Source organism: Balaenoptera acutorostrata, chromosome 1, assembly GCF_949987535.1.
Source record: "Balaenoptera acutorostrata chromosome 1, mBalAcu1.1, whole genome shotgun sequence".
NCBI classification, from domain to species: domain Eukaryota; kingdom Metazoa; phylum Chordata; class Mammalia; order Artiodactyla; family Balaenopteridae; genus Balaenoptera; species Balaenoptera acutorostrata.
The window spans coordinates 21,689,919-21,704,430 of record NC_080064.1 but is presented as its reverse complement, the minus strand read 5'-3'; the positions used below and the strand labels follow the sequence as shown (position 1 = coordinate 21,704,430).

General features: G+C 44.5%; 1 protein-coding gene across 2 annotated transcripts in view; it reads left to right on the top strand.

Moving 5' to 3' along the window:
- WASF2 (WASP family member 2) overlaps positions 1 to 14,512 on the top strand; it is a 70,758-nt gene that overhangs the window by 51,708 nt on the left and 4,538 nt on the right. For both annotated transcript variants that reach the window (XM_057551668.1, XM_057551672.1), the window contains 6 exons: positions 4,672 to 4,806; positions 5,333 to 5,486; positions 7,596 to 7,713; positions 8,736 to 8,866; positions 11,613 to 11,768; positions 13,535 to 14,049. In XM_057551668.1, the coding sequence (XP_057407651.1) occupies positions 4,672 to 4,806; positions 5,333 to 5,486; positions 7,596 to 7,713; positions 8,736 to 8,866; positions 11,613 to 11,768; positions 13,535 to 14,049 (1,209 nt within the window). The remainder of the gene's footprint in view (positions 1 to 4,671; positions 4,807 to 5,332; positions 5,487 to 7,595; positions 7,714 to 8,735; positions 8,867 to 11,612; positions 11,769 to 13,534; positions 14,050 to 14,512) is intronic.

The following is a 14,512-nucleotide window of genomic DNA, read 5'->3' as shown; positions in this document are numbered from 1 at the left end:
AAGTTAAGTCTGTGTTAACTTTTGCAGTTTAAAAAGTATTTTTAAAATGAGAGTATAAATGTTAGCTATGTATTTATCTCTGCTTTTCCTTTAAGTTCCTTGGCCTGGCATTCAAGACTTTTAAGACCTGCCTTTCTTTTCAGCCTCATTTTCTGTAATCTATCTTCTCCCATTTTACAGTCTTTTTAAGGGATTCTTTTAAAATTAAAAAGGGAAAAAAAATAAGGGAGAAAAACTGAATTACCAACTACTCGTAGCTTCTGAGACAGACCATATTCTCTCATACTTCAACGCGGTGGCTTTGTTGTTCCCACTGCCTGGAGAGCCCTTGCCATCCTTGTAGCTGATCTTCAAGGCCCACCCAGCTCAGGGATCTCCTCCTCCAGGTTGGACTGAGTACCCCTCTGAGATCCTATTACATGCCTGTATTATTACCCACCACATTATATTGAAATTTATCTCCTATATTAAATTGAAAGTTCTTTGGAGGCAGAAATCATGTGTTGTTTGTCCTTGAACCCCAGTGTCTGTCTTGTATAGTACCTGGCACCCAGTAGGAGCTCAGTAAATACTTGTTGAATGATTCATGCATGTACTCTTTCCATGCTTCCATGCTGTTGGTGCACAGAGAATACAGGGAAGGAAGGAATATTTCCTATGGGGAATGGGAACATAGCGGGAATAGGGAGAGTCAAGGAAAGCTTCACAGAAGAGGTTACATTTGAACCGAGCCTTGAAAGAGGACTAGGATTTCATCTAGTAGAGAGAGGTGCAGGAATGGGCTCATATGTGCTTCAGGCTCATGACCTTGACCTCATGTATTGTACTCTAGCCGGAAGTGCTTGGTCTAGTAGGGAAAGTCTGATTATGGAATGAATAAAGCACAAAACTAAGATTTCACAGCCATGAATTGCTCCCTGATAGCATATCCAGGATTCTCATTTTCCCTCAGTGCAGTGAGATTGGCATTTCACATATTAGGTTGCCGTATCTTAGGAAATGTGGGCCCAGCCAGCCAGCCAGCACTTCTGAATCAGTATCCTGACCACCTAGGAAAAGGGAACCCCCTCTTGGGTCATTAAGATTTGTTATGGGACTTCCCTGGTGGTCCAGTGGCTAAGACTCCACACTCCCAGGGCAGGGGGCCCAGGTTCTATCCCTGGTCAGGGAACTAGATCCCACATGTTGCAACTAAAGATTCCACATGCCACAACTAAAAGATCCCGCATGCCACAACTAAGACCCAGCGCAGCCAAATAAAATAAATAAATAAAATTTTAAAAAGATATGTTGTGATATTGGGTTTTCTGAGTACAGTGGGTCCATGCCATTGGGGGGCTCCAAGACTCCCACTCAAATTCAAACAAGAGCAGCTTCATATTTTTAAAAATCAGTTTTACTTGTTCCATTTCCACATAAGATTTCATTTGAAAGACTGTACTGCTAAGAGAAAAAAAAAAAGTTGAAGACTGCTTCTGGAATCTTTTGCAAAATGGGTAGATGTCTATTATGAATGTCCTGATGTGATAGTGGATCTATCTTGGTAATCTGAATAAGTGAAATTTAACTCTGAACAAGGCACTTTGGTTTTCTCCTTTATAAGTATCACACTTCTGTTTTCAGAGGTTGGAGTACTTTTTAGTACTGAAAGAACAGGGCTGTCACATTACTGACTGGAATTATATTTTAAATTTCCTCTGAGCATAAAACTTAGGATACTTAGATAGTCATACTCTTAAAAGTCATCTGGGACTTCCCTGGTGGCGCAGTGGTTAAGAATCCGCCTGCCAATACAGGGAACGTGGGTTCGATCCCTGGTCCGGGAAGATCCCACATGCCACGGAGCAACTAAGCCCGTGCACCACAACTACTGAGCCTGCACTCTAGAGCCCGCGAGCCACAACTCCTGAGCCCGCGTGCCACAATTACTGAAGCCCGCATGCCTAGAGCCTGTGCTCCGCAACAAGAGAAGCCACCGCAATGAGAAGCCCGTGCACCGCAACGAAGAGTAGCCCCCCTGCTCACTGCAACTAGAGAAAGCCTGCGTGCAGCAAATAAAGACCCAACGCGGCCAAAAAAAAAAAAGTCATCTGATATGGTTGAGCAATATAAGGAGGAGTCTCATTATAACAATTTACAGGGACTTCCCTGGTGGCACAGTGGTTAAGAATCTGCCTGCCAGTGCAGGGGATGTGGGTTCGAGCCCCAGTCCGGGAAAATCCCACATGCCACGGAGCAACTAAGCCTGTGCACCACAACTACTGAGCCTGCACTATAGAACCAACGAGCCACAACTTCTGAAGCCTGTGTGCCTGGAGCCTGTGCTCTGCAACAAGAGAAGCCACCGCAATGAGAGGCCCGTGCACTGCACCGCAACAAAGAGTAGCCCCCACTTGCCGCAACTAGAGAAAACCTGCACACAGCGATGAAGACCCAACACAGCCAAAAATAAATTAATTAATTTAAAAAAAGAGTTTACATTTTTGGCTCGTTTAATCCTGTGACAACTTGGTGAGATAGATATAGTTGTCCCCATTTCGCAGATGAGGAAACTGAGGCTGGGAGAATTTGACTTGCTGAAAAGTACACAGGTGTAGATAGAAAGAACTGAGACTTAAATTCAGACTTTCTGGTTTGAAGTCTACTGCTTCTTCCATGTCTCATCTTGCAGTTCTAAGTATACCTAGGGCCTGACGTGACGTAATGTGACAGCGGGGAAGCCTTCACTCCACCTCACTCCCCCTTCAAATAGCATTCTCAATGTTACCATTTTTATATGGTGGGGTTCTTTGTATGATTTCATCTTAAACCATTGTGCCACACTGATCTCTACTCCCACTATCACTGCTCCCTTCACTGAGGAGCAGGAAATCCTGCGTACTCTCGTGGTGACCTAAGGGTAAATTGATTTAGGGTTTTCTTTTCCTCCAGAACAGCTGGATGGTTAACAGATACTTTTGAGCCTGATTTATTTTCCATGCTTAATGTGTGTTTCTCTGTTACAGTCTTCCGATCACAGTTATTCGTTACCTAGGCAAGCATGATGCAGTATGGTTTTTGGTTTTTGGGTGGTTTTTTTTGAGATATGGTTGATTTACAATATTATATAAGTGTCAGGTGTACAACATAGTGGTTCAAAATTTTTAAAGGTTATACTCCATTTATAGTTATTATAAAATATTGGCTCTATTCTCTATGCTGTACCATATATCCTTGTAGCCTGTTTATTTTATACACAGTAGTTTGTACCTCTTAATCCCCTACCCTGTCTTGGCCCCTCCCCCCTTCCCTCTCCCCACTGGTAACCCCTAGTTTGTTCTCTATATCTGTGAGTCAGTACAGTATCGTTCTTATAGGACTTAGCCATATTATCGGGGATCAGATTGGATTCTCAACCTGCCCAGTAGAAGTGCAGCTTGTTAGCCAATTTCAGTCCTTTGAGCTCAGGAGCTTCCCATGATTGTTTAGATCACAAAACCATTCAGTATGCAAAGACTTGCTTCTTCCTTGATTAGAAACTCTTTATTGACTAAATTTACCAGCAATTCAAAATATGCTGTTGATTGGTCTTATCCTTACCTTCCAAGTTACATTGAGTGAGCTGATTTCACCCTGAAGGTGCAGTTTTGGCCTTTTGAACTAATTTTTTCCCCTCAATTATGGACTAAGAATAAATGTAGTTCAGAAACTAAAGTAAGAGCCTACTTTAAATAGTTCTCAAAGAAATGATCTTTTGGTTGGGCACAGTAACTTACGCCTGCCTTCACCTTGCAAGTAACAAACTCAGATGGTATATTTATTCGTATGCACCACTTTTCATTCTAGCAAGAATGTGCTTTGTGGCTTGGAATGACAATATGGAGGTAGTGTCAGATTGCTTTTATGTTTCTTTGGCTGCAAATTCTCCTGGCATTCCAGGGTTGAAAGTACGGAACTCTTTTCTTTTTCTAAAAAACAAGACATTGTGGAATGAGACCACTGGTATGTTGTTTTTCAGGGAGAGCTTGAATGTTTCAGCTTTCCACTTGTTCCCTGAGATGTAGATTTGAAGGATTATAACCTAAAGCAAAGACTTTCAAAGTTGTAGGTCATAAAACATAAAATAACCTTTTCACCTCTTAGAAGAAGTTATGTCTCTATTATGAGTTGTGAGTAAGTTCAGGGCCCCTGAAAGATACCACATCTCATCATGGTTGTTCAGCGTACTTTTGGGGCTACACTGAGGATGTAATTTCTTGTTTTTCGTGTTAATTGTAAACACATAGAAGGTCCTTCTAACTCCCAATCTGTTTTCCAGAAGCACTTTTACAAGGTGCTTTTACAGAGCAGCAAAGGGCTAAGGGCTATAGGCAAATGTATAGACATACTCTCCACTCTTCTAGGATTAGTTTTTTTTGTATCACACCTTTTGATTTTATTCATCCTGTTTTGAGTTTCATGTCAGTTCATTTTGCCAAGAAGACTCTATTAGTTATAGAGCACATGCAGGCTGCCCAGGCTCTGGAGGGTATGTCTCTGTCTCCAGGAGCAAGCTCTGCATGTAGCCTGAACCATCTTAGAGGGGTGGGTGTGTGTGTTTGGGAGGTGGGAAATACAGTCTTTAGTAGCCAGTTTTTCTGACCATGTATGTCACTTTTAGGCACTAGTGACTTGGTTTCTTTGCTCTCTCAGGTAAATATGCCGAGGACATTTTTGGAGAGCTCTTCACTCAGGCAAATACTTTTGCCTCTCGAGTAAGCTCCCTTGCTGAGAGGGTCGACCGCCTACAAGTTAAAGTCACTCAGCTGGATCCCAAGGAAGAAGAAGGTAAGGAAGCTGAGCTCAGCATTTGCAGGCTCTGCTGAGCAGTTGCTTAGAATTTTTTTTTTCCTGATTTATAAAAAAGTGAGGGGAGAAATCACAGAGACCTATGGAGTTCTGCTTTGAAACGACACAAGCCTGGGTGATGTAAAGAAACCTTTTAATCTCTACCACACCTCCACACACTCCCTTTCTCCCGTTCCCCCAATTCCCTCTTTCTCAAATTCCCCTTCCCCCCAATCGTATTTTGCTACCATAAAAGTACTTGGAAGATTCATTCCTCCTAAGGAGGGGCCTGCTAGATCTGGCCACATAGTAAACCTTTGTGTTGCCTCATTTTGTTCAGTCATGAAATGGCTGGGCTGCTGACAGCCTTGTGGGGCTTCCCCAGAGGGGGAGGAAGAAAAAAAAACCTGGCTGCAGACAGCCGCAGCCAAGAAATGCAGCAGCTGAGGCCTCTCCGACTGGTGTGACTCAGTGTTTGCTCAAATAGCCTGTCATCCATTTTCTAATGCCTTCCATCTTCTTTCAGTGTCACTACAAGGAATCAACACCCGAAAGGCCTTCAGAAGCTCTACTGTTCAAGACCAGAAGCTTTTTGACAGAAACTCTCTCCCCATACCTGTCTTGGAAACATACAACACCTGTGATACTCCTCCACCTCTCAACAATCTGACCCCTTACAGGTAACCTGGCTAGCTTCTACCTTTTTCAGCCTGTGGTTAACAACACTAGATTGTGTTTTTATTTAAAGATGTTGTTTACATCAGAGGATTGTATCAAAAAGCATACTACGTACCCCAGAGTTGCTTGTGGCAGCAGAATGTAACGTTTACCATATAAACAGTTGCCACTTATTATTGTTTGGTTTCTTAAACTCATAGTGAATATAATATATATTGAAAGTTTGCTATAGCATTGCATGCTGCAGAATTTACTTTGGTATAAGCCAGGTCCATCTTGGATTCCATCCAAGGAATTTAGTTATTATAGAACCAAAAGGACTTTGTTACAAGGCAGTCCTGTAGCATGCATCCCAGGGGCAACATTCTAGCAAGGCTCCCGCTTACTCTGAAACCACTAGATTACCAGATGTTTGGGCGTGTTAGTGGGGCCAGCCTTGTGGACTGGCTGCTCTGGGCCCTGAGGGTCCTTCCAGAGCTTAAGGAGTAACTGGCATTCTTCCAAATGAGTGTCGTTCACTTCATTTTGAACATCCTTTCATCATTCCCCTCTGAAAGGACCTACAGTGCTGTGGCTGGACTTGAAAAAGGTAGTCTTATAGACAACTTAAAGCCCCTCCCCTCTAGTGGTTTCTAGTGTTATCGTGCAAAAAATTTCCAAGCAGGGGCAGAAAGCGAATATTTATCTTGCTCACATCCATAAATATCTTTGGAACAGGTAAAAGTAATTACAGATAGCTGGAGGCAGATGTCTTCTGTGAGACATGGGTGTACTGCAAAGTAGAATATGTGTGTGAAATTCAAGGATGCCCACCTGATCCACAGAGCCAGAATAGGAGCATGGTCGCTTCTCACACAGATACAGAGGAAGTACATGGCATCTATCCTATTATTGTTACTGTGTGAAATTATGTTTGCCCCTTGGCTCTCAAAGGGGCCAGCTAACATAGCAGGGCATAGATTTGACTCTGTAGCCTGCATCATTTAGCCTAATTGGATCTGGGCAGAGGGGTTGTAGGGCAGGAAAAGACTACACACCTGATAATATTGAAGGGACTATGATAAGACAAGTTTATTTTTCAGTTAATGTAGGGTAGTTTCCTTTTAACATTCTCCTCTCAGTTTTCTGGATTTAGCCTAACAGAAAAGAGTGGTGGTGTGGCTAACTCAGAATAAGATTTAATATAAAAATCATTAGTGCTTGATTAGGAAATGGTTTCTGTGTGTTGTGATAGGATTGGAGGTTAGGAAAGAATTACCTTTCCAATTCTTTTTAGTTCAGAGTAGTGTTAAAATAAACATCCACCCCTAAGTGCATGCTTTCTGGAGAGTGGAAGAGACTTAGCTATGCCAAAGTGCAGGATTCCAAGCAGGGCCACTGAGTCTGGCAGATGACTCTTACATCGACACTCAGTAGCTCACTCTGTACCTCTTTCACAGCCACTAAGAGATGGTAATGAAATCTTGTGGTCATAAAACAGCTGGCCATCTTTTCTCACTGGGGCCCCCTTGTGGCTGGGGGGTGGGGGTGGATGCTGAGCTATTCTGGAAGGGAGCAAGTAGGTGGAGTGCTGTGGTTGTCTGTATTTACAGAAGAATAACAGCGGCACACATACATTCATGTGTGTATATGCATACATATGTACACATGTGAACCTGCACATGTGTGCACAGGTTTTGGGTGGGTAGAAGGCCACTAATGCTTCTTAGAGAGTCCTGGGCAATTGATGGTGGTAGGGGAACCAGTGACAGAAATCCCATCTGATGTGCCAAGATATCAGAATGTCCTCAGGGAGATGTCTGCGGCCATGGAGATCATTAGCCATAATCAGGATCCCTGCTGCTGTAGCCCATTCTTGCCCTGACCATGCAAATTCCTCTACCAGGAATTGAAAGTAAGGCTAAGGTTCTTAAAAAGCCAGATAAGTAAAGAGGTGCCATGCCATTCAGGGGCTTTGGAACGCTGGTATGGGAGAGGAAATATGCAGTCAATTTGAATGACTTCTTGATTCCTCAGTGTAAAAACTGCTAACTGGTAGGTGTTTGGAATATTGGATTTGGTTGGGAGCTCATCTGTCTACTGACAGCTACTTGTCTTCATTTCTGTCCAAGGGACGATGGGAAAGAGGCACTCAAATTCTACACAGACCCTTCGTACTTCTTTGATCTTTGGAAGGAGAAGATGCTGCAGGACACCAAGGATATCATGAAAGAGAAGAGAAAGCATAGGGTGAGGGGAAAGGGGCCTCTGTTCTACACATCAGTAGGCACGATTGTGGAGGGGGGATAAAAAGGAAGCCAGTCTTATGTTAAGTAATCATTCCGAGTGGCTGCTTGCGTGGATGCCAGGTGAGACTCTTAAAAAAAAAATGTGTCCACTCCAAGCACAACCAAGATGAAAGTATAAATCACACCAAAAATGTGTTTGTTCCTCCCGGTGCTATTAACAATTGAGTATATTCAGGCTGAGTTTTAGAAATTGACTTTTCTATTCACCATTTATTTCTCTTGCAATTTGCACCTGACTCTGCTGGACACTCAAGCTAGGCTAGTTCCCTTCCCTGCCAGTTTTGCAGCTCATTTCTCAGAGATCAGCACAAGGCTCTACAGTGTTTGATTTGCAACAGGAGCGGTTTAACACCTTGACTACTGGTTGGGTGGGGCAGTGGTGGGGGCATAGGCCTAGTTTTGGTAGATGCTCCCCTCCCCTTAGGCTGCCAGTGATGTGTATAAGCATATGACCTACCAGTTGCAACCTCATAATCCCATTAGCATGGCTGCCGGGAGGCCCAAGAGAGCGCCAGGGGCTAGTGCAGCTGCACAGGCAGAAGAATTCTTCATTGGTTGTTTTGGTTTGTTTTTTAACTATTTCCTTATATCTGTCCCATATATCTATAGCTATCATTATTTCTCTTCTCTCTTGACTGACCTTTGCGGCATAACAAATAATAAATAGCTATTTACTAACTTCCTAACAATTAGAGCTTCTCAAAAACATGAATGAATTACCCAAAGAGGTAGTGGGTAGAAGTGTTTGAGTATGGGATTGAGGAAATGTGTTTGAGCCCAGGAGGTGGTTTGGATTAGATGACCTCTAGGTCATTCTAAACCCAGCAGTTCTATAAATTCTATAGTTACTGTATGTTGTCTAGGCAAATCTTCTCTTGGGTATATATCCATGAAGCTGGGTGGAATTTTAATGAAGAACTTTGGGAAATGTTTATTAAGGCTTTTCTGTTTTTTTCATTGTAGAAAGAGAAGAAAGATAATCCAAATCGAGGAAATGTAAACCCACGCAAAATCAAGACACGTAAGGAAGAGTGGGAGAAAATGAAGATGGGTCAAGAATTTGTAGAATCCAAAGAAAAGCTGGGGCCTTCTGGGTAGGTGATACTTCTGTCCTCTTGGTAGCATTCTTTGAAGGGGCTGGGCACCTGGGGGCAACAGTCTGACAGCTCTGGTGTGACACCTTTCATACCCCCTGAAGTCTTGCTGTGTGGCTTAAATCAATACCACTGTTAATCAGCTACTTTAAAGTGCCTCCATCTGGTGATTAAAATTTGCTAAAAAAATCAAGAGACTTGGCAGTTTAAATGAGGTGACGAGAGTGGTCTGGAAAATAAAGCCTATGGCTTCTAGTGCCCTTGCTCTGCCAGATGCTGGTATGTCTGAGGGACTAAAAGGAAAGACTAGAAAGGGAAGAAAAGTGGCTTTGGGAGGCCTTTGCCTCCAGAGCATTGTTTTGAAGGTTGTGGCTAAAGAGCTGGTCATTTCATGGGAGTGGGGAGGGCCAGGCAGAGAATTTGTGCACATCACCAAAGCAACTTTTCAGTCAGCCTTTGTCAGTCTCGGGAGAGAGGCTGGCCAAGGGACTGAAAGCAGACCTTAGAGACAGTGTGGGAAAGGTCGCATGGCCAATATTGAGGCTATATATTTCCGTGAAGAAATGGTAGATGTCAGTCTGACCCCATTTCCCAATACCAAATCACACTAGAGGTTTAAAAGGAAAAAAAATGGTTTTAAAGCTTGGTTTGATGCTTATCCTGGTGTCCGACCTGTGTGACATTCAAAGCCAAGTCACCACGATTGCTTGGCATAAATGTCGCCCTGGTTTTTCCCCTAAATACCTTGCATCCTGGCTGTCAGAGAACCATGCCAGCCCATGCCGGGTGTCTAGGAATGATAAAAGGGAAGAGCTGAGTTGTTCTTGCTTTTAGGAATAATTCTACCATGAAAATCTTGACTTTTAGAAATCTTGACACTTCTGACACTTGTTCTTCCTAGATTAAGAGGTTTGTTTTAAAGAGTGATGAGGATGGTGAGGGGAAAAATGAGCCTTTCTTTCTACAGGGGAATCAGCCCTGAGGGTACCTCCATTATCTTCACCTCCCAATAAAAAGGGGCCATTTTGTTCCGTGGTCCCTCCTGTTCAGACAGGCCCTTGTTGTATGAAGGTTCAGTGACTCTAAGGCCAGAAGCATGTTCAGGATGCCGACCAACTGTGTGTGTGTGTGTGTGTGTATTGGGGTGGTGAAAATAAGGACTTTGCCTCCCGTTTTCCTGTTGTCCAAGAGGTTTGGGATCAGGCTGCATGGCTGCTCTGCCTGGACATGCTTATTGGTGAGCCTGTAAAGAGATATGCCAGGTCTGCAGGGCTTCAGGCCTTGGGGACTTTCCACATCAGAGCATCATTTGATTCAGTTAGTTCCCTCCAACTCTGTTCTCCCTGGGGTCTGCTTTAGATGAGTTCCTTCTAACCCAACAGTGGTGGAAAGAAGCGGGAGGTGGAGCAGAACAGACCACATTTTGTTAGCTGCTGCTTGGTGCGTTTGTGCTTGTTTAGAAGTTTGTTGCTGTTCACCCAGAGCAAATTCACCCAAGGCCCAGTGCTATGAGGGACAGGTTTTCGTGAGGCAAGCCCTAGCACCCCACTTTAATCAGCAGCTCGTTTTGTTAGATAAGAGACCACGTCTAACTACCACACACAGCAACTTGCATTTGTCCTCAGCTTGGTTTTGCAATCAGATGCCTCCTTGGCCTTTGAGCACCCCAGAGGCTTGCCGCCCTCAAAACCAGGCTGTGTGCCAGTCACGTGCATGCAGCTCACTAGCCTTGGGGCTTGGCTTTGCCCTTTGCCGCAAGACAGACTTTGGGATTTGGGTCTGGGCTGCTCCTAACATTTGGGAGAGAATTTCAAAGAACTGCTGGGTTTGACAAGGCCAACATTGGGAAAGGAACAGCATGGTTTTGATAATCTGGGTTCAGTCCCATTTCTACAGACAATCCAACAGAAATATCTGGGAGAGGGGAGGGACAAATTGGGAGATTCGGATGGACATATACACACTACTAAGTATAAAATATATAACTAATAAGGACCTACTGTATAGCACAGGGAACTCTACTCAGTACTCTGTAATGACCTATATCGGAAAAGAATCTAAAAAAGAGTGGATATATGTATATGTATAGCTGATTCACTTTGCTGTACACCTGAAACTAACACAGCATTGTAAATCAACTATACTCCAATAAAAAATTTTTTTAAATAAAACAATTACAACTACAGCAAGTTGGGGAAAAACAAAAGAAATAGCTGGGAGTTTTTTGTTTGTTTGTTTGTTTAAATTTATTTATTTATTTATTTTTGGCCACGTTGGGTCTTTGTTGCTATGCACAGGCTTTCTCTAGTTGTGGCGAGCGGGGGCTACTCTTCGTTGCAGTGTGCATGCTTCTCATTGTGGTGGCTTCTCTTGCTGCGGAGCACGGGCTCTAGACGCACGAGCTTCAGTAGTTGTGGCACGCAGGCTCAGTAGTTGTGGCTCGCGGGCTTAGTTGCTCCACGGCATGTGGAATCTTCCCGGACCAGGGCTCGAACCCGTGTCCCCTGCATTGGCAGGCGGATTCTTAACCCCTGCGCTACCAGGGAAATCCTGGGAGATATTTAACAATAGAATATTTAGTCCTAAAATAAAATTTCAGTACAACAGAAACTATATGAGAAATATACTAATTTTATTTCTCCCTAATAGCTTTTGTATCAGATGCATTTTTATGGGGTCTTTTAAGAAAACAAGAGAGTACCACTCAGACTTTAAATGACAGTTTTGGCATTGGGTTCATTGTCAGGTATCCACCCGCCTTGGTGTACCAGAATGGCAGCGTTGGGTCTGTTGAAAATGTGGATGCAAGCAACTACCCGCCACCACCACAGTCAGACTCCACTTCTCCGCCTTCTCCTTCCTTCTCTGAGGACAGCTTGCCTCCCCCACCAGCAGAATTCAGGTAAACGGTGATACCTCTTCCCTCTACTCTGGGTGGTTAAATGCTCAAGAACAAAGTAAGAGTTCTAAATCCAGGCCAGGACCACTAAAGTGATTCCAGACAAGTGTGTCTAGATAATAGAAATAATTAGTATTTATTGTTTGTAAAGTGCCAGGCATTATGCCAAACACTATATATGTTACTTAATCCCCACAAGAGTCCTCTTGAGATAGGTACCCATTTTACAGATGAGTAAACAGTGAAGCACAGAGAGGTCAATAAACTTACCTAAGATCACACAGCCAGTAAGAGGCAGAGTCATGATTGGAAAGCAGGTCAGTCATGATTGGAAAGCAGGTCAGGCTTTCTTTCCAGAGCCTGTGTTCTTAACTACTAGCTACACCTGAGCAGATAGAAGTCACCAACTTATCTCTTGTTTTTTTACTTGGCTCTGACTCAGCATGACATAAAGTGGTATAATCTGCTGTCCATAAAATATTGAACAGCCTCCTTCCCCAGTTATCTAGGAACCTAGCAGATAGTCACCCTTTTCTCCTGTCGCCTCTGGTCCATTTCACCGTGGATTAAATCTCCAGAAAGAAGGAAACAAAACAAAAAGAGATGAAACTTAGAATCTGACCATTTTGGTATTTGTCAGTGTCCCTGGCAGAGGTGTATAGAGGAAGAGTTAGCAAGTAATGGCTGAAAGGGGAAGAGATGTGAGGAGTGTTAGATTTCAGTGTTTCCTCATAGTTACTTTTCTTTCTGATGCCTGACAAGTGAGAGCTTTGAAAAGTATGCTTGTCTCCTTGGACACTGTTTAATCAGAGATTGGGTATGTTGAGGACCCCTCAGATGGAGACCTAAAGCAGTGCTGTCACCCCCACCGCCTGCCCCATTCTTGGCGCTTGAAACCACTAATCCCAAGTCTCCTTCTGCCTCCTAAATCACTTCCTGCTGGTTGCCGTGTCGGATGCCGCTAAGGCTCGAAGGTCTGTGGAAAATTCCAAGATGGATGCTTTTCTAAGGAGTAGCTATTAGTGTAGGGCAGATAAAAAGGTGGAAAAAGAATCCCTTCATTCTCACACATGGCCTGAGACCTTGCAGCCTCAGTCAAGTATGCCTGACCCAGGAGAGGTGCACCTTAATTCTCTCTAAACCCGGGTCAAGTCTGGCAGCACATTCATTTCCCATCTCTGCTGGCCCTCAGGCCCTCATTCTCTCTCAAGTTTTTCCATATGAGCACTGAAGGTACATTCACCTAAATCTGTACCCCGCTCAGGTTCGGTCAGCTTGGCTTGGATTTCCTGCCCTCATAAGATCTGGTGAATGTTAATAGCCTGTGGAGCAGAGCCTGTGGGTAGTGGTGTTTGAATTTTCATTCCAGTTCTTTCTTGCGTGCCTTCTTAGTCCTGGCTCCAGGATTGAACTGACCCTTCTTCTTAGAAGGGTGCCTTCCCTTGGAGAGCTGAAAAGTTTGAGGGGGACCTAAGAGATGATCTTGGCCAGCCCTTACCTGTTGGAGAAATCCTAAGTCCACTTTTTTCATGTAGTTTTTCTCAATTTCTGCTTATACTCCTCTGCTAATGGGATGCTCATTACCTTAAAAGGGTGCCCATTCCATTGTTGGTCTGTTCTGACCATCCTCGGGTTCTTCTTTCTGTTTGAGCCAAAATGAAATGATACTGTCAACCAAAATGAACCTAGGCTTATAGATAAGCTTAACTAAAGGTGGAGGTTTGCATCCTGAGAGTAATGGTGGGTCTTCTTTTGCTTTGTCCTTTTAGCTACCCAGCAGACAATAACCAAAGAGGGTCTGGCTTAGCTGGACCCAAAAGATCCAGTGTGGTCAGCCCAAGCCATCCACCACCAGCTCCTCCTCTGGGCTCTCCTCCAGGCCCCAAACCTGGGTTTGCTCCACCACCTGCCCCTCCGCCTCCACCTCCGATGATGAGCACTCCACCCCCACCACCGCTTGGAGGATTTGGGTCTCCAGGGACCCCACCACCACCTTCACCCCCATCTTTCCCACCTCACCCCGATTTTGCTGCCCCTCCACCTCCTCCCCCACCGCCAGCAGCTGACTACTCACCTCTGCCACCACCTCCCTTGTCCCAACCAGCAGGAGGAGCACCTCCGCCTCCCCCGCCTCCCCCTCCTCCGGGGCCCCCTCCTCCCCCTTTCAGTGGTGCAGATGGCCAGCCTGCTGCACCTTCGCCACTTTCTGACACCACCAAGCCCAAGTCCTCCTTGCCTCCTGTGAGCGATGCCCGCAGCGACTTGCTTTCAGCCATCCGTCAAGGTAAAATCCCAGTGGTGGGTCCGGGATCATGAGGCCTTGTCTTTCTGCAGCTGGGAGACTGATTGGAGGGTGGACAAGGGGTTCTGTGGCCTTCCAAGGGAATAGCTTTCGTTGGGTGGGGAGAGATTAAGACCTCAGATCAGCGTGAAGAAAGGCTTCACTCTAAAAATACAGAGGTTTATATTTCTTTCCACCTTGGTTTAAAGTAAAGACTTCTTAACCTGGGATCTTTGAACTCCTTGGAAATTTATGCTTTGTGTATGTTTGCATCCATTTTGTGCCCCAGAGAAAAACAAGAATCACTGTCTTAGAAGGTACTTCCTCAGCTGGACTCAGACACTCCTTGTCCTCCACTTTTTTGCCTTCCATACCCTTCCTCCCTACTCTCCCCCGCTTCCCACCCCCTTCCTTCTCCCCTTTTTCTCCTATCCCCTTCCCTTCCTTTCACCCTACCTTCCTCCCC